Here is a 24,734-nt window from a genome sequence, read left to right as displayed (position 1 = left end):
AATTTAAGAGTTAAACAATTTCTTACTCATTCAACTCAAAAAGCAATGTTTTCTAGTGAGTGCAATAAAAAAGAACATAAGAAAAACTATCATACATATATTGCCAGGTAGATATTTCTTACTGTTTTCCTGATTATGAAATACATTTAAAATACTACTGATGCCCAAGAATAGAGAAGTTATTAAATAAATTATTGTACATTCATATGAAGAAATACTACAGAGCCATTAAAAAGCAATGAATATGAAATATTCACAATATATCATATGAATACAACAGATTACAAGATTGTATGGTTTAATCTCAATGTAGATAACAAGTATGAAAGAAAAAGAAATGTCAATTTATCAGGGTGTCCTGTGAGCCAGAACTTTTTAAAACTATTTTTGAGAAACATTATTGATATGTGCAAAATAAGATGGTAGGCACCAGGCATTGGATTCATCTTTCTTTCTTTTTTTTCCTTCCTTCCTTCTTCCCTCCCTTCCTTCCTTTTCTTTTTTTTCTTCCGTCCTTCCTTCCTTCCTTTTCTTTCCCTCCCTCCCTCCCTTCCTCCCTTCAAAAAAGAAAATAAATCACTCCTACCAACTCTCTTGCAAGTAACAATAAACTCTAGACCAAAAATAAAACAAAACAAACAATTAAAAACCCTGAAGGCACTGAAGGGTAAAGAGGTAGTACAGATTCTGTACAGGAGTTGACTCTTGGAAAAAAGGTAATGAGACAAAGTGAGTTATCTATTTTTAATGACTTTTAGCCTAAGTGCAGGTCAAAGTTGACATGACACAGGGTATATAAAACTCCAATGGAAAACTCACAGTCCTTCTGGCCAGAAGAACCAGAGGGTAGAGTTCAGGGGAACCAGAGCTGCTGAAAAGTAAGATGGGAATCCTGGAAAGGAAAAAGTCCCAAATTCCATGAATAAAGTCTATTCAAATACCTGGCTGATCTATAAACTACTGCCCAAGACACAGAATTTGTAATATAAGTTCAACCAAGTTACAAGGAGGGAAGGAAGGGTGGGAGGGAGAAAAGCAAATCTAGAGTCTCCACAATGTAGCATACAATGTCCAGAATACAATCCAAAATTGCTCTACATACAAAGAAATAAGAAAATGTAATCCATTCTCAAGAAAAAAGGCAATCCACAGAATCCAAACCTAGATGACCTAGATGTTGAAATTAGCAAAGATTTTAAATCTCAAAGACATAAAATAAAATAAGCTTGCAATAATGTAAAAATAGGAAATTGCAGCACAGAAACAAAAACTATTTTAAAAGAACCAAATGTAAACTCTACAACCAAAAAATGTAATATCTAAAATAAAAATTCACTAGATAGGCTTAATAGTAGAATGAAGATAACAGAGAAAAGAGACAGGAAACTTGAAAATAGATCAATATTATCCTATCTAAAGAATGGAGAGACAAAAAACATTGAAAAAAATGGACAGTCTCAGAGACCCCTAGAACAATATCAAAAGGTCCAATATATGTGTAATTGAAATCCCAGAAGAAGAAGAGACAGGGGATGGGATAGATAAATATATTTGGACAAATATTCTAGATCTTGATAGGGATTAGATTACACTGATACATGCATTTGCCAATATTCAACAAATATATACTTAAAATTCAACAAATACATGTAAAGTTCAACAATATTCACTTCAGCAGATCATTGTGTGTAAAATTTACTTCAAAAGAAGACTATAAACACATCATTGAACTCCAATAAATGATATATATGTTTAAGTATTTAGAGTAAAGTATATTGATGTCTTCAACTTACTCTGAAATGCATCCTCCACTAAAAAAGGGATTAATAATGGATAGAAGAATGGATAGGTAGGTTGGTATGTGATAAAGCAAGTATAGTAAAATGGTAATGGCAGAATTTATGTGGTGGACACACAGGTATTCACTGTTAACTTTTCTGTATGTCTGAAATTTTTCTAATAAAATTTTGAGAGAAAAAAGCCATTATGACTGACAATGTTTCAATGGAGTAACATTAATTTTTTAATTTTTTAAAAAGAAGAGCTCCATGTTATTTAATATTATCTTCATTAGTCCATTGGCCTCCACATTAGTCAAATTCAGCCAATGAATCTACCTTATTCAAGCAGCTATTTAGACTAGGAAATACAGACTGGTGAAGAAAGTCTATTTGATTGTTTCCTTATTTCTCATTACAGCAAATATAAAAAAAATAGTAGATAAGAAACTACAGGTTTTCTATGTTTACAGACCAAATATAAAATAATTCCTTTATTTTTTCTTTCTAGATAAGTGAAGGATAACAGAGGTATTATTATTGTTATACTCATCCTTTGGCATCCATGAGGTATTGGTTCCAGGACCCCCCATAGATACCAAAATCCATGGATGCTCAAGTTTCTCATATGAAATGGTGTAATATTTGCATATAACCTATGCACATCCTCCCATATACTTTAAATCATCTTTAGTTTACTTATAATAGCTAATACAATGTAAATGATATATAGTTATTATACTGTATTGCTTAGGGAATAATGATAAGAAAAAAGTCTGTACATGTTCAAGACAGATGTACTCATCCTTTTTTTTTTTTAAATAGTATTTTTCAAATAGTTGGTTGAATCTACAGATGCAGGAGATCCATAGATATGGAGAGTTGCCTATATGTTATTCCTTTAAAAAAGCCCAAAACCACACACAAATGCGTTGCATTGTGATCAGACTTCAAAATGGAACCTTTCAAAAATATTGTACATTAAGTTCTGCTACAGAAAGAGCAAAACATATAAAACGCAAAAAATAAAACTTTTATATAAATTTTGTATTAAAGATATAAAAGAGCAAAATAACTATAATAACAGCATTTTAATGCTACATGTTGATTTTTAAATCCTGCCATTTAACTGTTTACCTTCAAGTCCTTTCAGATGTGAAGGAGTTCCTTGAGTCCTGGGCTGAATATAAGATAACTTAAACTTGGGCACCACAAATGGTACTTCTTTGCCATCAGCTGGTAATTTAGAAAGCAAATAATCCTCAGTACAGCCAACCTGAGGCTTTACGGAAACAGAAGTAAATGGAGGTACACAGGCAATATTTTGACTATTTGGGACTGCTGCTTTAAAGTCTCCTTCCTCTGAAACTGCACATAAAGAAAGGAAAATAAAAGAAGTCACAAATATGCACATACATTACCTATAATAATCTAACCTAGCATGCTTTGGTACTTACTTAATCCTTTTAGAAGAAATTCTTGACACATAAACTATTCTTGGGTCCTATCAAACATTTGTGGGATCTACATTAATTTTCTCCAGCCAACGTTTGAGCAATTAATACACTATTGCCAAAGTATGTTAATTTATTATAATAGTAAGAGCAATTTTTAAAGAGTCTCATTTCCACAAAAGTTCATAGACAGAAAACAAATTTATTTTGTAGTCAATTACACAATGCTTTCAAGTAAAATCTCATCATTGAAAAATACTGTCGACAAAAGCAAGTCTTGTCAGTACTACTGGTTAACATCAGTCTTAATTACATAAAGCAACTCTAAAAAGAAGCTAGTTTTCCAAGTCTACAAAAATCTCCAACAAATCACAAAATAAAATGCATACTGACTCCAGATATTTAGGTAATTAAATTATGAAACGTCCGATTTCAAATCAAAAGTGTAGTTTATATCTCAAATAAGAAGGAGCACAATTAACCCAAGTATGTGCCTAAACTACTGACACAGTTTTGCCATCTAAATGGTAGCTTGTTTATGCCAGCAGCAAAGAAGCCTGGATAGCGAGTGGCTATGAAATCGCTAAAGGCATTTTCCACAACTTGTTGAGAACTGAATCTTTTTCCTTGCAAGAAGTGATCCAAAGCCTAGAAGCAGTGATAGTCAGTTGGTGCAAGGTTTGGTGAATACAGTGGATGACAGAGAGTTTTCAAGTCCAGCTTCTGTAGCTTGAGCAACATTGTTCGGACATGTGGTCAAGCATTGTCTTGCAAGAGGATTGGCCTGTCTCTATGGACCAATCTTGTCTGCTTAATTGCAAGCATCCTCATCATTTTGTCCAATTGGCTGCAGTAGACATCCACTATAATTGACTGACCAGGTTTCATGAAGCTATAGTGGTTGATACCAGCACTAGACCATCAAACAGAAACCATTAGGTTTTTTTCATGAATATTTGGTTTTGAACTGTGTTTCGGCACCTCATCTTTATCCAACCATTGTGCTGAACACTTGCGACTATCAGAAAGAATTCTTTTTTCATCACATGTAACAATACAGTGTACAAATGGTTCACCTTTATGCTGTGACAGTAAAGTAAGGCAAGCTTCAAGACAAATTCTCTTCTGACGCTCGTTTAATTCATGCAGAACCCGTCTATCCAGCTTCTTTACCTTGCCCATTTGATTCAAATGGTCCAATATTGTTGGAATAGTAACGTGAAACCTTGCTGCTAATTTATGCACAGGTTGAGATGGATTCACTTCCACTAGAGCTTTCAGCTCATCATTATCTATCTTGGTCTCAGGTCGCCCAATATTTTCAAGATTAAAATCACCAGAACAGAACTTTTCAAACCATCGACATGCTGTGTGTTCATTAGTCACATCCTTCCCAAACACTTTATTGATATTTTGAGCTCTCTGCGCAGCATTGGATCCACGAAGGAACTCATATTCGAAAACAACACAAATTTTTTACTTATCCACTGTTTCACAAAAATTGCTCTAAAAAAAAATTTGGAAGATAATCACAAGCCAAAATGTGCGTTTGAAAGACTAAGGATGTACCTTCACAATAAAAAAACAAGAAATGTCAAAGTGATACTTTGAGTATCACAGTGTCAGCGATATCAACTGACATACTTTGTGTACTTAAGGAAATCGGACATTTCATACTTAATAACCTAATTATGCCCATGTCCAACTATCACTTTCTCTTACTTCATTCTGCCCACCCAGCTTGCTAAAATCCTGTTCAGACTTCTTTGGCAAATGCAATCTACTTTATGGCAATGTCTCAGGGTGTCTCCTGGGTTGAATTCATCTCTTTCTACCCATGCTCCAGGGTACTTGGAGTTCTGGAATATTTACCTAGTGTGACTTGTGTTTCTGCCACCCCTGTGAAGTTAGGAAACATGTCTAATTTATCCTTATATTAAAAGATACCACAAAAAAGGCGGCACTAAATAAATGTTACTGAAGACAAAACAAAACTCACAGTTGTGCTTTTCTGTTTCACCATAGAAACACCCTCCGCAGCAACTCTTTATAAATTCTGTTGCCATTACATTCAATTTCCAATATCCAGCAAAAGATACAAACTTCCAGTTTTAATATTAACCTGTTGATAGAATAGGAAGCAAGTTAAAATGATCATGTTAATGCCATTAGATATCATTAAATACACCATATTATATCTTTCTAAGACATAATAAGAGTTCTGAAGCAAAAATATTTAAGAGGAAGATAGATTTTTATTCTCATATATAATTCTGTATAACCTAGGATATCTTTATAAGTTATTGAAATAACATGCTTAAAAATTACTAAATGAACAATCCCAATGTTCAAATATGAAAAAAAGAAAAATCCCACTCTTAATTTTCTCTTTTACCTGATATACCTAAATCTATGTCCAGGCAAAATTTGAAAGAAAGATGGCACTCATAAAACACGTGAGAAAAATATCACTTCCTCCACATCCATTATTTTGGTAATCCAAAGGCCCTATAATGGGGACCAATAAACAAATAATGGCATACTTTATGAGTTATTTTAATCCTTAGAATTACACTAATATAGTACAAATGAAGGAAGTCTGTTTTATATTTACCAGAAACATAAAATTGTTTAAGAATTTCCCACCTTCCTGGATCTCAGTGCCTTTGTTCCAAATGCACTCTCTTCATTTATGCCTACTTTAAACTCCATACATTTTTTACAGGAAATTTTAAACACATACAAAAGAAGATAGAATAGTACAATGAAATCCCAATCATCCAGATTAAATAATTATCAACTCACGGCAAATCTTACTTCATCTCAACCTCCCCACTTACCCTATCCTTTGGATTATTTTGAAATAAACTCTAATCATATAATTTCATCCATAAATACTTAAGTAATGATCTCTAAAGGATGGGGCAGAAGGACTCAGGAATTAACTTCAAGGGGCTTTTGCTGGTTGAAGATGGATCACTTCAAGCATTAAATAGTATCAGTGTTAAATAGTATCAGTAATATATCAAATAGTTCTAATGAGTGCTCTTTTTTAACATAACTGTAATAACATTATCACATATAATTAACATCATTAACTATACACATTTTCAACTACTTGGTCAGTGTTCAAATTTCCCCTATGGTCTCAATTTTTTTTATAGTTTTGTTAAAATCATGATTTGAATTGTTACATCTTCTGGTATTAGAAATAGTGTTATAGTAGCTTTGTACACACATATTTCTCAGATATTTCTCAGTACGTATCTGTAAGACAGATTCCTAGAAACAGGACAACTGGGTACCTATTGGCAAATTTCTCTCTGAATCTACACCATTTCACATTCCCAATAGCAATGTATAAGAGTACCTATATCTGTCACCAACAAAATTCGTTATCAACTTTTTCTAATATACCACATTGCTTTAGATAGGGTATGGGCAGAAGGCCAGGACCAGTCAGGTTAACAAACCATGTGCTGGCTATCTCTGTTGAACACCACTTATTTGCTTTATTTTCTTTTTTAGCAAGTTGGATACCTCCCATGAACATAGACACAAAAATCCTCAACAAGACATTAGCAAACCAAATCCAGCAACATATAAGAAGAGTTATACATCACAATCAAGCAAGATTTATCCCAGGATTGCAAGATTTAACATCTGAAAATCAATTCATTTAGTACTTTATATTAATAGAATAAAAGACAAAAACTGCTTGATTATATCAACAGATGCAAAAAAAATTTTGACAAAATCTAATACTCATTCATGATAGAAATGCTGAGCAGCTAGGAATAGAAGAGACTCTTTTCAATATAACAAGAACATCTATGAAAAACCTACAGCTAACATCATGGTAACTGCTGAAAGACTGAATGCTTTCCCTGTAAGTCCAGGGAAAACACAAAGACATCAACTCTCTCCACCTTTATTCAACACTGTACTGGAGGTTCCAGCCAGGGTAATTAGGCTAGAAATAGATATAAAAGGCATTCATATTGAAAATGAAGAAGTAAAACCTTCTTTATTCACAGACAACATGATCTTGTAAATACAAAGAGCCTAAGAAATCCACTAACAAGCTACTAGAAGTAATACACAAATTCACTAAGGTTGAAGGATATAAGAGCAATATACAAAAATCAATTGTATTTCTATATGCTAACAATGAAACGTTAGTCCGAAAATGTAGTTCAAAAATGAAATTAAGAAAACAATTCCATTCATAACATTTTTTTAAAAAATTAAAATACTTAGGAATACTTTGACAAAAGAAGTACAAGACTTGTACACTGAAACTACAAAACATTACTGAAAGACATTAAAGAAGACTTCAATAAATTTAAGGACATCCCATATTCATGGATTAGAAGATGGAATATTGTTAACATGCTAATGTTATCAATATTGTTAAGATGGCAAGACTCCCTGAATTGGTCTACAGATTCAACACAATCCCTACCAAAATCCCAGGCAGCTTCTTTACAGAAATTGACAAGCTGATCTTAAAATTCCTATGGAAATGCAAAGAATGCAGAAAAGCCAAAACAATCTTTAAAAAAAAAGAGTGAAGTTGGAAGACTAACTTCAAAATTTACCACAAAACTATACTAATTAAGACAGTATAGTATAAGCATAAGGAAAGATATATAGATCAATGGAATAAAATTGAGAGTCTGGAAATAAACCTTTATATTTATGGTCAATTGATTTTTCAACAAAAGTGCCAAGAAATTTTAAAGGGAAAGGAACAGTCTTTTCAACAAATGGTGCTAGGACACCACATGCCACCCTCCCCGCCAAGATTGGGTCCCTACCTCACACCATACACAAAAACTAACTTAAAATTGATTGCAGACTCATATATAACAGCTAAAACTTCAAAACTCTTAGAAGAAAACATAGAAATAAATCTTTGTAAACTTAAGTTAGGCTATGATTTCTTAGCTATAACACCAAAAGAACAAATGATAAATTTGATATAAGACTTAATCAAGATTAAAAACTTTATGCTTCAAAAACACTCATTAAGAAAGGAAAAGACCATTCAGAGATTAAGAGACAATATTTGCAAATCATAAATCCAATAAGGGGCTTATGCCTAACTGCTATAACTCAATAATACAAAGAAAAATAACCCAATTAAAAAGTAGGCAAAGGATTTGAAGTAGAAGTGTCTACTTCTCCAAAGAAAATATGCAAATGGTCAAAAAGCACATAAAAACATGCTCAACACCATTAGATATTAGAGAAATACAAATTAAAACTACAAGATAACACTACACACATATTAGAAATGATAAAATTACAAAGATTGACCATGCCAAACGTTTACATGTACGTGGAACAAGTAGTATTCTCATATGCTACTGGTGGGAATTTAAAATGGTACAACCATTTTAGAAAACAGTTTGACAGTTTCTTAAGTTAAACATATATCTATCATATGATCCAAACATTCCATTCCCATGTATTTACTCAAGACAAAAGCAATCATATGTTTATACAAATACTTGTACACTAGTGTTCACAGCAGCTTTATTTGAAATAGCCAAAAACTGGAAACCATCAAATATCCATCTATTTAATCTATTCAGATAAACAAATTATAATGTATCCATTCAATGGAATACTAATCAGCAATAAAGTAGTAAGTTATTTATATATGCAATAACCTGGATGACTCTCAAAATAATTACACATAGTGAAAGAACACCGACAAAGAGAGTACACGCCATACAGATATATGCCATATTCTCTTGTATTAGCTTTGTTAATAACTAAACCATATTTCAGTTCTCCATCTGCCTTATTATTTTAGTTTTCTTTAATTTAGCTTTTCTGGCTATCTTATTGATAATGTTTTATAGCTGAATTCCACTGTATGATTCAACTCATATAAAATTACAGAAAATGGAAATTAATCAATCAGTAATAAAAAGCCAATCAGAGGCTGCCTGCAGACAGTGAGGGGTGGAGAGACAGAGGGCAGAGATAGGCAGGAAGGAAGGATACAGAGGAGCAGGAGGAAACTTTTGAGGGTGATATATTCAGTATATTGATTATGGTGATGGTTTCATGGGTACATACAATATGAAAACTTATCAAATTGCATATTTCAAGTATATGTAATTTATTGTATATCAATTATATCTCAATAAAGTTGAAACAAAATAACACAGAGTTATAGAACATTAACAGAAAAAGAAGCCTCAAAAACATTAACAGAGAAGGAGGCGTTAGAGATCATTTTGTCAAAGTCCTTCATTTTACATATATAAAATAGTAAGACAACTATCATTAGGTTCAGAACTAAAACCTAAGTTTCCCACCTTTTTCTAATATACTACATTGCTTTAGGTAGGGTATGGGCAGAAGGGCAGCACCAGTCAGGTTAACAAACCATGTGCTGGCTATCTCTATTGAACACCACTTATTTGCTTTATTTATTATTATTTTTTTTTTTTAGCAATAAGGGGAAGCAAATATAAATGGGTAAAAGTACACTGGTTGGGTTCTAATCCTATAACTTTCACTTATTAGCTAAATGACCTTGGGCATGTTACTTAACCTCTCTAACCTTGAATTTTGTCATCAGCTAAAAAAACACTTCTTAGGGCTATTGTGATGATCAACCAAGGTAATGCTTACAAAGCACTAAACTAGCGCCAGGCCCATTATAAGAGATCAGTAAATGTTTGCTGCCATCACCAGGATTATAATTATTATCATTAGATCCTACTTGCAATCTATCTGATTCATGTGAGGCACTCTATCCAATCCCAGGAATGGTATGAAGACATTTAGCCAGAACATTCCAGTATGGAAACAGACTGTGAAAAGATTTAAATATTTCCATATCAGTAGGTAAAAGCTATAAGCCACCCTAGGCACTCTAACTCCTCCCTAGCTATCTTCTGGGTTAATGTCTGAGAAAGGCCTCCATGACCCAGCTCTAATACTATGGCTAGTGTCCATTCTGATTGGTCAGTGCCCACACTAGACAGGTTGTTAAAATATGTTTTTTGGACTACAGGGGTATGCCACCATGCAAGGCTAATTTTTCTATTTTTTGTAGAGACAGGGTCTCGCTCTTGCTCAGGTTGGTCTTGAACTCCTGGCGTCAAGTGATACTCTTGCCTTGGCCTCCCAAAGTGCTAGGATTACAGACGTGAGTCACCGTGCCCAGTCTGTTAAAATACTTTTAATACTGGATGGGCACAGTGGTTCACACTAGTAATCCCAGCACTCTGGGAGGCTGAGGTGGGAGAATCGCCTGAGCCCAGGAGTTCAAGGCCACAGCAAGCTATGATCATGCCACTGCACTCCAGCCTGGGCCACAGAGTGAGTCTCCATCTAAAAAAAAAAAAAAAAAAAATAGAAAGAAAGAAAGAAAAAAAAAATCACCCCATGTCTGAGATTCCCAAAGTGCTTATTTGCCTCTGCTGGCCTGACATAGCCTAGGAACAGCCCTGCCTGAAGCATTCTTACAAATGAAGGACAGACAGTACATTATAACAACCTTCCCCTGCAAACCTGCCATTCTTCTGGTATTTCCTACTATAGTGCCACCATCCAGGTAACAAACTAAACCAGAAGTATGGATGTCATCCTTGAGTCCTTTAGCTCCCATAATCAACACACCCAATTTATCCATTCACTTATTTATAAGCATTTACTGAGTATCTAATATATACTAGGCAATTTGCTAGGCACTGAGGATGCAACAGTGAACAAGACAGACAAAAGCTCCACTTTCAGAGAGCTTACAGCATAGAGGGGGATAAACAAAACTAAGCTAACATATGAAATGTTCAATCTGATGAAAAAAATTAACCAAGATTCAAGAGGAACTAACGTTAATTTTCTGTAATCAGAAAAGGCTTCTCTGAGGAGGAAACAATCCAGCTGGAAGCTAAATGACAAGAAAGGATCAGCTAGTGAAGTTCGTGAGGGCAGAGTATTCCAGAAAGTGCAAAGGCCTTGAGTTTTTCCCACTTTGCATTATTTTGCAAGGTACTGAGCAATACAAAGAATAGGCAAGGACTAGAATTCTGTTGAGTGGAGCTCCTTAATACTTTTAATTTCTACAGCTTCCTTTCCACCCTCAATTTGACTACCTTGATTCAGGTGTGATCATATGCCCACATTACAAACAGCCAACTAATAGGTTTGCCTTTTCAAACTCTTTTTATCCCCCAACTGTGCTGCCAATGTTCATTACCTGCTTTAAGTAATTCCATGATTCCCTATCAGGATAAAATGTAATCCTTTCAGGATAAAATTTATTTTCCTAAATATATGACCCCTTCTCTTTGCTCATCTTCCACTATCTCCTGCAAATACTAAGCTTCAAAATATAACCACTTGCAGTTCTAGAAAGACACTATTTCTTTTTTACCTCTGTGCCTTTGAACTATGTTAGCAGTGAGCTATGATCATGCCACTGCACTCCAGCCTGGGTGACAGAGTGAGACCCTGTCTCTAAAAAAATAAAATAAAATAAAATAAATTACATTTAGTTCTTTTTTCAACCAGCTCTGTAGCTCTGTCACTTTTTTAGACTCCTGATCTCTGCATATCTCTCCAAATTTGTCTTTTATTTACTTAAATATAGACCTGTATAGTTATTTTAATAATCTGTGGCTGGCAATTCAAGCTTTTGTAGGTTTATTTCTAATTATCTATTGTTTCTGCTGATTTTTGCTCAGGTTGTCTTATTTCCTTGTGTACTTGGTTATCTTTGACAATAAATTATTCATTGACCATGAAACTTTACTGATAGGACGTTTTTTAAGCCAAAAAATGAAAGTATACTCCACAGAATATTTGCATTTGTTTACTAGATCATTTTAAATTCATGCCTTGACAAATAACCCAATTTTAAAAATGGGCAAAGGATTTAAATATCCAAAGAAGATATACACATGGCCAATAAACATATTAAGAAGTGTTCATATCGTTGATTATTAGTAAAACGCAAATCAAACCACAATGAGATACCACTTCACACACACTAATCAAAAACACAGACAAAAAATAAGTATTGATGAGAATGTGGGGAAACTGGAACCCTTATATGTTGCTGACAGAAATATAAAATGGTGTAACTGCTTTCGAAAATACTTTGGCAATTCCTAAAAACTTCACACGGAGTTACCATATGATCCAGGAATTCCATTCCTAGGTAAATATGCCTATGGGAATAGAAAACATATCTTCCACACAAAAAATTTTACACAATGTTCATAGCAGCATTATTCATAATAGTCAAAAAATAGAAACAACCCAAATGTCCATCAACTGGTAAGTGAAAAAACAAAATGTGGTATATATCCATACAATGGAATATTATTCAACCATAAAAGGAATGAAGTATTGATTCATGCTACAAGATGGATAAACCTTGAAAACATTATGCTAAGAAAGAAGCAGGACACCAAAGGCCACATATTGTATGATTTCGCTTATAGAAAATGTCCAGAATAGGCAAATCCATAGAAACAGAAAGTATATTATGGTTGCCAGGGGCTGAGAGGGAAGAGTGAAATGGAGAGTGACTACTAATGGGTACAAAGTTTCTTTTGGCGGGTGACCATTTAATCGTATACTTTAAAGTGGTGAATTTTATGGTATCTGAATATCTCAAAAGAAAAAGATTTTTAAAAATTCATATCTTGAAAATTTTTTAGACCACCAAAGTGATATGAACTTTGAGATCGCAGAATTGGGGCCAGAAAGTCTTCTTAGCTTACCCTGAATGAGCCCCTGGGCTGACTTCCAACTATCCCTGGTGCCCTGCAAATCCACCACATTCCTATTCAAATCCATCAAGTTTCCCCAGTTTAGCAAATACCCTCAGAGCAGCAACTAAGACTTTAATTAAAGCCTCCTTTAGTTTCTCTTTCAGCTTTCTCTTTGATTATGGCAAGTTAATTCCTATATTTTTGAATTATTTTTTACATAGAGTATTCTTAGCTGTTTTCAGTATAAAGTGACTCCCAATACCTCAACTTACTATATGCCCAAAATGAAAATCCTATGTTTATACAAGTTAAAATTAATTCTAGTGAGTTACGAAAGGATTTGCAGCCTGATAGAGTCTACATTAGAGTAGCTTCAGTATTACTTCTGACCTCAGGTGATTACAGTAGATATTTAAGAACTAAATTACACATTACACTCCAATTAAAAGTTTACTTTTAAAAAAGAAAAAAATAAACATTAATTTGAGGAGGAGTCTAGTTTGAAAAGAAGCATGAGTGGACGACTTGTTCTCTCAGGTATAAAGGTTCTTTATACAGCCAAAGTAAATAAGACTGCAGTAAGGATACACAAACAGATGTCTGTTTTACAAAGAATAGCCTAGAAACATAACCACACATATAGGGAAACTTGACATATGAAATCTGTAGATTACTAGAATGAAAAACAGAATATTCAATAAATGATGCTGGGAAAAACTGATTACCCATATGGAAAAAAAAAGAAACTAGACTCCCACTTCACATCTCCACTTTACAACACACAAAAATCAATTTTACATGGATTAAGAAAACAAATATGAAAGGTTTCTTAGCTTTCTGGGTGGGAAAAAAATAAATAAATGAAAAATTTTTTTAAAGACAAATATGAAAGGCAACTTTTTTAATGGACTTTTTTAGAGCTGTCTTAGAATGACAGCAAAATTGAGAGGATACAGAGATTTCCCATATATCCCCCTGCTTTTAGCAGAAAGTATCAGACCATAAAAGAAAAAGGTTGACACGATCAACTACATTAAACTATAAAATGTTTTTGTCAAAAGACACCATAAAAAAGTAAAAAGCAAGCTGCTCACTTTGAGAAAAAGAAATGTGCCACATGCATAACTGACAAGGGATGAGTATCCAGAATATATAAAGAACGTCTAGAAATCAATTTTTAAAAGACAAAAAAAAAAAAGAAAGAAAGAAAATAGGCAAAAAACATAAGGAGACACTCACAGAAGAGTAACTATGAAAGGTGCAACATCATCAGTAATTAAGGAAACATAAATTAAAACCCCAGTGGGATACCGTTTCTCAACCACCAGATTCTCAAAAAGAAAAAATTCAGATAATTACAAATGTACAAATGTCTTAAATGGTGTTGAGAGAGGGAACAAAGTGAACACTTACACACTGCATGTATAAACTGGTACAGCCACTTTATAAAACAGTTCAGTATTATCTAGCAAAAGTGAAGATCCACAACTCTACTCCTAGGTTTTAAAAAGCCTGGGAAATTTGTAAACATGAACCCAAAGAGATATGGATTAGAATGGTCATAACAAAACAGCTTTTAATGGCAAAAAGCAAAAATTAAATTAAAAAAAAAAGAATACTAAAAACACTCTAAATATCCATCAACAGGATGATGGATAAACAGTGGTAAAGTCACACAATGGAATGATGTATATCAGTAAAAAATAAACGAACTGTAACACACATCAACATGAAGGAATCTCACAAATATAATGTCCAAAATAAAGTCACACAAATCATATAGTATAGTATCACTTACACAGCATTCCAAAGTAGACTAAACCAAACAATACAATGTTTAGGAATGTGTATGTATGTGGCTAAACTATACAGAAAATCAAGGAGAGTGGAAAGTGAAAGATATAATCAGGGAGAATACATAGGTTAGCTTCAAAATTATTGATTATGTATTATTTCTTAAGCATGATATGGGTATGGGGTATTTATTTTATTTGTATTCTTTAAATCTGTGGATGTGTCAAAAGTACTATTTTGGACATACAGACTAATTTCTCACTTAAAATTAATTAAATACATGGTTGTAGCACAAAATCTGAAAAATACAGAAACCTATATGAAGAAAATAAAAATTATCCGTGATCCTATTACCCTGAGATAACTATAGTATTTAAAGGAGATAAATATACTTAAATGATATGTTTCCTTCCCTCTTTATTTTTCTTTAATCCTTTTTAATGCTTTATTGAGGTATAATTTACCTACAATACATTGTACATATTTAAAATGTACAATTAAATGAGTCAGACATATGTATACTTTGGTAAAAGCATTATCACAGAAAATGAATATAGTCATCATCCTCAAAAGTTTCCTCATGTCCCTCCTTTACCATCCCTCCTTTCTCTAGTCCCTATCCCCAAGTAACCACTGATGCATTTTCTATCACATTAGATTAGTTTGCATTTCCTAGAATTTTGTTGAGTATATATTTGGGCATAGCTTATGCAAATGTAGACACTAGTAGACACTGCCAAAAAGTTTTCCATGATTACACCCATTTATACGTCCACCAGCAGAATATGAGATTTCCAGTTGATCTACATCCTCCTCATCAACACTTGATTATTGGCCTTTTCCATTGTAACCATTTTTTTCATATTCCTGAGGAAAACACCCATAAAACTATTTGTCTGAACTCCAAAACAACAACAACAAAAATCAAACTTTCAATGAAGACTGAAGTGAAACTCATTATACAGAAATTTTAATCTGAAGGATTTTCCCTTGAATGCATGATAATTGAAGCAAAGGCCCTAACTGATGTATACCAGAGATCCCCAACCTATGAGTTTATAATTATTTTATTATATATTACAATGTATTAATAAAGTATGAAATAAATGTAATATGCTTGAATCATCCCAAAACCATCCCCACCCACCCCAGCACCCCCACCCCGGTCCATGGAAAAATTGTCTTCCATGAAAATGGTCCCTGGTGTCAAGAAGGTTGGGGACCAATGATGTATACCTCACAGATTCTGATTTAGTCCAAATATCTGAGGTCTACATAAGATTTTTAGAAGAATCATTGAGACATACATGAAAGAATCAAATAAAAGCAACTTGGAAGTATCTAAGTACTGGGACTCAGATGAAATACAATCCAACATAGTTTATACTTGTGTCTTAAACACTAATAACACCTGAATCCAATAAACCAAAATACCACTAAAACAGTGTTCATAATTTAAACTAGGGTAGGGGGCAGAGGGTGTGATAAAGTACTTATTATGAATATGCACAGTTACTTGCTCTCAGCTTCTGCTACTTAACCATGAGAGGAAAAAAGCTCTGAGATGACACATTTTAATTTTTTTTAATTTTTAGAGATGGGGTCTCTAACTCCTGAGCTCAAGCAATCCTCCCGCCTAGGGAGATGACACACTTTAACATAAAGGTATTCTATAGTCCTTATATTCTTTCCAATATGACTATAAACTCCCCTCTACCACCCTGTTGCCTCTCTTTCTAACCTTTGTTTCTCAAAATAAGGATTCTATACTCTCTATCTTTACTTCTTCATCCTCTGTTCACTCCTCAAATTCATTCAAATTTGGCTTCTAGCCTTACAACTTTACTTAAATTATGTTTGCTGAGGTTAATGACCTCCTCCTAACTACTAAAGCCAATAGGCACTTAATCAGTTCCTATCTTCCCGATCCCTCAGACTCATTTGACTCCCAAAGAGACTTCTCTCATTATTAATAAAACCTTCCTCTCCTGGCTTCTCTGACACCACCACCTCCTAGTTTTCCTCCTTTCCTGAATGCTCCTCCTTGGTCTCCTTGACTATCTCTACCCATCACTTAATACTGGCGTTCTCAATCCTCGGTCTTCCTCTCTTCTTACTCTATATACGTGCTTGAATGATTTCTTACACCCTTACCGGATTAACTCTCACAAATCCACGGCTGCTTCCAACATCTATAACTCTGAGCCTGACTTTAGAAAAACCTGATACCAATATATCTAACTGCCAACTAGACAGCTCTGCCAGATGTCCCACAAGAACCTCATTTTCTCTCAACATGAATTAATCTCTCAATTTACTAGTTTTACATGTGAATACACAATTCAAGTAAAGCCAAGAAAATACACAATTTAAATTTTTATTGAAGGGTTAAAAAATTTCTATTCAGGCTTTTCCCACAGTTATGAAGGTAACTCATACTCATTAGCAAAACTACAAAATACAGAAGAGATGATAAAAAGCAAGTCTCCTCAAATCCCAGCTCTCAAAGGCAAGACACATGAACACTTCCTTCCAGAAAAAGCAATTTTTAACCATGATGAGGTTACGCATCGAAGTATTACATTCGTAAATACGGTTGAGTTGTTGGTGCTAATTCTCAATACATTCTAGGCTATTTCTGGAAAAACACAACTCTTTTAAATGCTTATCCGGAATGAGAATCAGAATATCTTCATTACAAAAGCAATTCTTTTATACGCTGTATTTTAAATATTCTAAAGGAATCAATGTTTTTTGACTTGGCATCTATCTTGTCTATACCCGGACGTCCACCGAATGTGCTATGTACCCCGCAGTATCTTCCTATATTTAAAAGAAACCACAGCAAACAAAAAACAGTAAAAAGAAGTCAAATCTAAAAACCTGTTGGATAGATTGTAGGTTGCAAAAACCACAGGGAAGTGACATTTTAACACCCTTTCGCCGCTTCACAAAGTTTCAGAAACACCGACAAAAACCGTTTGCTAACCAGGTCTCATCAGAGCTCGCTCGCCAGGGAGAGGAAATTCGCTTCTCTCTTTCCCCGAGTCCGGAGCCCACCTGGGATGGGTCGCCCGAGGCGCGAGCCCAGCACGGGGAGCGGGACGCGCGGCCGCCCCTTCCGGGGCTGGGGTGTCGCCTCTCCCCGGTCACGCGTCCCCCTAAGCGGACCCACCAACCGGGCAGGACGGGGCCGGCGTCGCCCCGCCGCGCGCTCCCGCTCCCCGGGGTGAGCAACTGAGCCCCGGCCACCGCGATCGCGGCTGCTGCGGGGCCTAAACCTCCCTCAGGCCCCCGCGAGGCGGGCGTTGCTGAAGAGACGGGGGAACGGTCCCCAGACCCCCAACCACGGCCACAGGTTTTTAAAAGTTATAGATGAGACAAAAAGCCACACAAAACAGCCGCTCCACAGCCAGCCCGCGAGGCTGGGGGCGACGGGGCACCCCGCCGAGAAGGGGCCGCTCTCACGCGCTCCCCGTCACCACCTTCGCCCGGCCCCGCGCGCCGCCGCCCGGAGAAGCGCACCTGAGCCGCGCCGGCTCCTTTCTCGGCCGGGGTCCCGCCGCCCTCCGCGCGCGGCTCCCGGGGCGCCCCCGCCCCACCCCGCGCCGAGGAGAGCGCGGCCAGCCACCTGCTCGAGGCAGCGGGCGCTCTGCCCTCGCCGCCGGAGACAGTGTTGACGCGGATCACCTCACGCGGCCGCGCCCCGAGGCCACGCCCCCTCCAGGGCCGCCCCTCCCCCTTCAGGTAACCCACCCCGCCTTCCCGCCCCCGTCGCAGGGCTACCTCGCCCCACCTCCGGGTCTGGTCCGCCCCCAGTCCGCCCCTCCCCCTCCGCCCCCCTCCCCACCTCACTTCGGCACCCCCCGACGCCCCAGGAGGTGAGCGGGGGGCCGGGGTGGGGTGAGGCGGGGCTGCCAGCCCGCGCACCTGAGCCGCGCTGCGCCTGCGTCCTCGACGGCTCGGCTCCTGCTGGCCGCGCCTTTCAGCTGCTCCCTCCGGAAAGGTCTGAAATGGAGCCACGCAGAGCTTCGGGACTGTGGAGGGATCCGAAGGGAGACAAGCGGAAAGAAGCTTATAGAGGGAAAGCTCTTGGCCTGATGAACTTTTCTGAATTGGGGAGGAAGGAGCAGTGTCTCTTGCCGGAGATGTTTGTGCGCTCTTTTCTAAGAAAGGGAGAAATGGTGGTGTTACTTGACTTTTAGAGTTTTTATAAGAAGTCTAATTATAGAGTCTTTGAGAATCTGCCCGCGTCTCTTCGTGTTTGTTGCTTTATATCCTCGGCTGCCTTGCCATCAGCAGGTGTGTTGGAGGGAGTATTAGATGTGTCCACTACAACACCTCACATCCCTGGTTCTATGCTGGAATCCCCTCCAACCCTCGCAAGGAGGTGCCCGGCCCTTTTCTTTTATGCTCCCCATGGTGGAAATCTCAACACTGTACCTGGGAAGTTGTTGAATGGATTTCTAGATTATCTGATGATGAATAGCTCAGCTTTTGAGATGCTGATGGCTTGTAAATTGAAGTGAAGGTTAACATTTGTCTTCCTGGAGAGCAGCAGTCTTTCCCAAAGTGAGTTCTGTCAATCTGGAGGCCCTAGAGATGCTGGAGTAGAGGTGGGAGTAGATCCTAAGATTACATTAACTTAGGATCTGTTAATGTAATCTGAGAGAAGACACAGTACATACTTGCTTTCCTTGGGATTCACAACAGACATTAGCATCTTACAGTCCTAAGAACCATGTTTTACTTTGTTTAATGCTTCATTTCCCAAATTTATTTATTTGACTCACAGAACTCTCTTCTTGAGAAATACTTGTTACCATTCTTGGGCATTAGTGTTTCAACAAACACTTTGACAAACACTGCTTTAAAGTCCTAGTACATTCACCTTCAACAATTTATCACTAATGTTTGCAAAGTTCTGTACTGTTTACACAAAACTTTCCCATGAGTCATCATCTCATTTAATTCTGGTAATGGTGATATAGCTGTTATTCTCATTTTTTGGTTGAAAAAAATGAAAGGTCAAACAACCAGTTAGTGATTGCCCAAGATTTGAATGTGGACTTTGAGCTCCAAGACTTTTTAAACTATTATAATATTCTCCCTCTCCCTCTCCCTCTTCCCCTTTCTCCCTCCCTCCCTCTCTCTCTCTCTCTCTCTCTCTCTCTCTCTCTCTCTCTCTCTCTCACATTTGATCCATAAGTAGAGCTCATCCTTGGTTAGAAATCTCTAGATTCATGTGTTAGTTGAAGCTTCTCAAGGGCAACACCGTATCTTTACCTATCCATTACTCCCCTGCAGCACCTGACATAAGTAGTGCACAAAAGGGTCATTCAAATGTGCTGAATGAAGAATGAATGAATGAATGAGTGCTCAATAACTGATTGAACTGGCCTAAGTACTTGGTTCCCTAAATGAACAACTTTAACAACCTCTTTTTTGTTGCAAAATTTCCAAGAGCAGGAGCAACGAATTGTTCCTAGTTTTCTTCCACAGTCCATCTAAAAAAGCTTTCTTAGAAGAATCCACTCTGTTGACAGATACAGCTCTTACAAAATCATGATACCACTTCCTTTGTTTTCCTTGAAGTGGGCCTCCTTCCTGTTTTACTCTCAGGGGTAAGACTACATTGAGATGAACAGAGGGTATTGTACACCTTTCTTTGTGTTATTTCTCTGCCCATAAAAGGATCATCATTGCAACATTCTGAGTGGAGTTTTGTTTGTTTTTAATGTTACTAATCTTATATTATTTGAGGCAGATCTGGAGAGAAAAATAGATTTTGGTTGGTACAGATAATGACTGCTTAGATTTTATTGTGTGTATCAAATCTTTCAAATTCGACAGAGACAAATCCTGTAATCCCTATTCCTAATCCCTATTCATTCTTTATTGAATGCAGTTTGTAAGTGCTTTGCAACTCAGCCCAGGCCTACCCCTCCAGCCTCATCTCCCACTATCCCCAACCACACATTTTTGACCATCAAGTGGCAAACTCATACTCATTCTGCTGAAGTACCACCTCTTCTGACAGATGAAACCCCACAACGCCATTCCTGACTGAATTAGGTTCCCTCTCTCAACACTCCCACCACAATCCACCCATGTCTCTATCATGACACCTACATAATAGCTGTAATTATTGGCTTCTTTTCCCTCTTTCCACTAAACTCATTCCATATGAGTTACCAATGGGCAGGAATTATGATTTCCACCTGTTTCCTGAGCACATAGCATAGCACTAGACACACAGAAGGCACTCAAATATTTGTTGAATGAATGAAAACATAGCTTCAAAAGAGTATGAATTCCTGGAGTGCTTGGAAAATAATTTCACAAATATAAATGGTCACATGAATACAGATAGCAGACAGATTTTGGCTTCTCTAAAAGTTATTTCCTTCTAATATTCTGCCTTAGAAAAACATAACAGCAGAAGCCTAGACATAATCATCCATCCATTCATTCATTCATTTACTTGTTCAACAAACATTCGTGTCTACTATATAAAAGGTGCAGTCCTAGGCAGTTTCAGAGAGACAGTGACATTTCAAAAGCATCATGAATATGCACTGAACCTCAATTCCTTTTCCTGGGCACAAAGCTAAACTGTTTTGCCCATTCTCCTTGCATCTAGGCCATGTGACCTGTTCTGACTAATGGGACTTGAGCAGAAGTAGAGTTTCATTTCTGGATCTAGGCAACTAAGAACAGGTGAGCTTTCACACCACTCTCTCCCTCTTCCTGTACCTTGACAACCTTGGACCATTAATAAACCATGCTAACCACTGCTAAAGCTGGCAATGCTTGTTAGATGGGAAAAGTCTATGTCCTTGGATGACTTCATGGAACAAAGCTCTCTCCGCTGCCCACTAACCTTCACTGGATGGTGATGTGAGTGAAAAATAAACTTTATTGTGTTAAACCACTAATATTTTGGAATTTTTTCCCAATAGCTAGCTTTACTTACTTTGATTAGCACTTTCATGAATGATGACATATAGATTACATAAAACAAAGAAAATTTTATCTCCTGCTCTAAGCATTGTATGAGAGACATGGAACATAAAAATTTATCAAAGAGGGTATTAAGGTCATAGAAACTTTTTATTCCAAGTGAATAAAAGAAAAATTTTTATGGATATCTTTGGCTGCCTGATCAGAATGCTGACTTTTTAACCTGAAAACAAGCATAGAATTACGATCACATTATTTTCATCATCTTTATCAGCCCTTCTCAGTGTCTTACATGCACTTTGAAGGATTTTCCCAAGGTAGGCTTCAGGAGATCTAGTGTTACTCAAAGTTGAGTATATATTGAGGAAAATATAGGTGTGGGAAAGTAGGCTCTGAACGGTCATCAATATTTTACTAAGGACTTTGCACCTTTAATCTACAGGACGCATAGTTGAATAAACTAGGAACTATTTACAATATGATGAGTTTCTCTTTTCTTTCCTTCCTCCATCATCTTCTTACCCGGGTACCTGACACCCACTAAACTAAGTTAACAATGGAAAAATAACTGGTCATAGATGCTCCACCAAGAGATCTAATCATGATGAAGTCCTCTTTTCTCAGTGCCCTCCCACAAAGCCCTTCCCCAAAACACCCCATTCCCCTCATCCAAACCCCCTCCAAATTCCACTAATCAATGAAACTTCACAGTACCAAAATGCTGACAGTTTCACTGGAGGCCAGATGAAAAATATTTAGCACCTGGCACAGGGACAGTAGCACCAGTGGGATTAAAGGAAAGCTATGAAGGAGAGAACAAAGAAAGATAGGATCCAGACAAAAAGAAGGTTTTCTACCAACGACATGATCAACTCGCCCAGGTTGAGCAGCTGGTCCAAAGAGGATGAGAGCACCTGGGGCAGGTCCTATGAAACTGCCCCAGAAGTCCAGAACCCAGGTCCCCAGACTCACCATGTAGAGCTGAGAAACATCTACATCCCCACTTCTGTGAACTCTGTGTGGATTGGAAGAAACAACTCAAATCTGAAGCAAATGACTCTGCATTTTTCTGGACTCTGTATCGACATGCTTAAGCCGGAACTATATTTGCCCAAATTTCTTTCCCGATATAGTTCTAAGTTAGATTGACCAAAAAGAGGACTTTGGGAAAGATCTGGAAGGTAAATGGGAAGCAGAGCTAGTCTCTCTGAAGATCATTGTGACTACACACAGTGGCAGACAAACACAAAGATGCTAACAGGTTCTGGCTGGTCATCTTCCCCATATCTAGCTTTTCTTCCCAACTGTTGGCCCTGCTGACCACCAGAAGACCCAAGCCCACCTCTGGGGTTTAATGGAAGACATACAGAAGCAGCAGAAACTTAGAGATCACAGCTATCTATAGAATTTTCCATAGCTCTCCTCCTGGGTACCATGCCAACAATTGGATGTGCCTGGCTTCCTACATTCATTGCAAGTTCTGACCCTACAAGTACTCCTGTGCTGGGGCTTCATTAGGGCTAGTTAGTGACTTTTCTCTGATCCTTCATTCTCACTTTCAGAATTTTATTTCACCAATTTCTCCCACAATTCTGTAAGATCTATTCCTAGATCAGTAATACTCTGGTGGATCTCTTTCCCTGATTGAACCCCTCTGATATATGATGCATGTACTTGACCGCCCAACAGTAATATTATGTGGCTTGTATCACCCTTCCCTTCCACTACTGAAGGAAAAGTGCTGCGGTTATATATAGCAATTGCGGAAATTTGGGTTAAAGTCACACCATGGTACAGGTCTGCCCAGGAGAGGGTGATTAATTGTCCACTGCCTTTATAGTGTGAACTTACATGATAGAAGAACTGACTTTCAGCTTTTCAAGCTTAGAAACTTGCTTCTTTTCCCCTTTAGCATACTAAGTAAACCTCTCTTGAAGAAAGTTTGGTCATGCTCACTAGAAGTAGACTATAGTGTACCTGTCTATTAATACAGAATGAGAAACAGGATTGTTGCAGGGCCCAGACATTTGTTATCTTATGGCCAAAACACTATGCCCTACAGAAACAGCCAACCAGGAAGCTAAATGATAATCAAAAGGTTGCCTGGGGAGAGACATGGAACCAACATTAGGAGAGTTAGGAGGAACATTAAGTATTTAATAGTATGAAGTTATGATAGCCATCATTAATACCATGGGAAGGACTGCTCTGTCACAGCTACAGACAAGCTGTGTGATTCTACTGACTGGAGGCATAGTCATGGTCATAGCCCTTCTTCTCTGCAGTAGATTATAGCATTGGCCCCAGGACTTCTTCCTGCACTGCATCCATACCCTTTGCTATGAATTTGAAGTTCCTTCTGCTGAAGGAGTGGAGTATATTTCCCTACCCCTTGACTTTGGGTTTGACCATGTGACTTGCTTTGGGCAATAGGATGAGGTGGGGGAAGTAACAGTGTTCAAGTTTGGAGCTTAGACCTTAAGAGACTTCAGGTGTTTCTGCTTGCCCTCTTGTGCTTCCGCCAATGCTAGAAGATTTGCCTGGGCCAGCAGGCTGGCCCAAGGAGGGTGAGAGACCCATGGAGCAAGACATGCCAGATAAATCCAGCCTAGCACAGCTAATTTCCAGCTGAGCAGCAGACATGTCAGGAATAATAGATGATCATTTTGTTATGCCATAGCATCTGGGGACTTTTTGTTACACAGTTATAGTTACCTGACATATCCTCCAACTATGATTTTCTGGGATGGGGAAAATCTAACCCCACTGTGGCCCCAGAGTTCCAGACCAGTTTGCCCAGGACTCCCCTCCCAAGCACTAGGGACCGCCAATTAGTAAGTTGGAGAATTCAGCTTCTTAACCTTAGTAAAATTCTATTTGATATTTTTTGTCCTTTGAGTTAGATGTAAAACTTAAATATTTGTCACAGAAGAGAAGAGAAAGATTAAAAACCTCTTCAGAAGGCTACCTCTGAAGAGTAATGATTGTAAATGTGA

At 37.3% G+C, this 24,734-nt stretch overlaps 1 protein-coding gene across 4 annotated transcripts in view; it reads right to left on the bottom strand.

Annotated features, from left to right (window-relative positions):
* The window catches only part of TC2N (tandem C2 domains, nuclear), a 43,713-nt gene extending 24,901 nt beyond the window's left edge, over positions 1–18,812 (bottom strand). For 2 of the 4 annotated variants that reach the window (XM_045561958.1, XM_045561961.1), the window contains exons 1-3: positions 18,301–18,397; positions 5,232–5,354; positions 2,916–3,146 (exon numbers count right to left, since the gene is read on the bottom strand). In XM_045561958.1, coding sequence (XP_045417914.1) covers positions 2,916–3,146; positions 5,232–5,298 — 298 coding nt within the window. In that variant the 5' untranslated portion in view covers positions 5,299–5,354; positions 18,301–18,397. Of the gene's footprint in view, positions 1–2,915; positions 3,147–5,231; positions 5,355–5,627; positions 5,741–18,300; positions 18,398–18,705 lie in introns of those variants that run through there. The other 2 variants (XM_045561960.1, XM_045561959.1) reach the window with 2 other exon arrangements.
* Between the last annotated feature and the right edge of the window lie 5,922 nt (positions 18,813–24,734).

Source organism: Lemur catta, chromosome 1 (genome assembly GCF_020740605.2).
Source record: "Lemur catta isolate mLemCat1 chromosome 1, mLemCat1.pri, whole genome shotgun sequence".
Taxonomy (NCBI): domain Eukaryota; kingdom Metazoa; phylum Chordata; class Mammalia; order Primates; family Lemuridae; genus Lemur; species Lemur catta.
Note: the sequence above shows the minus strand (reverse complement) of the source record. Positions and strands in the feature narration are given on the sequence as shown.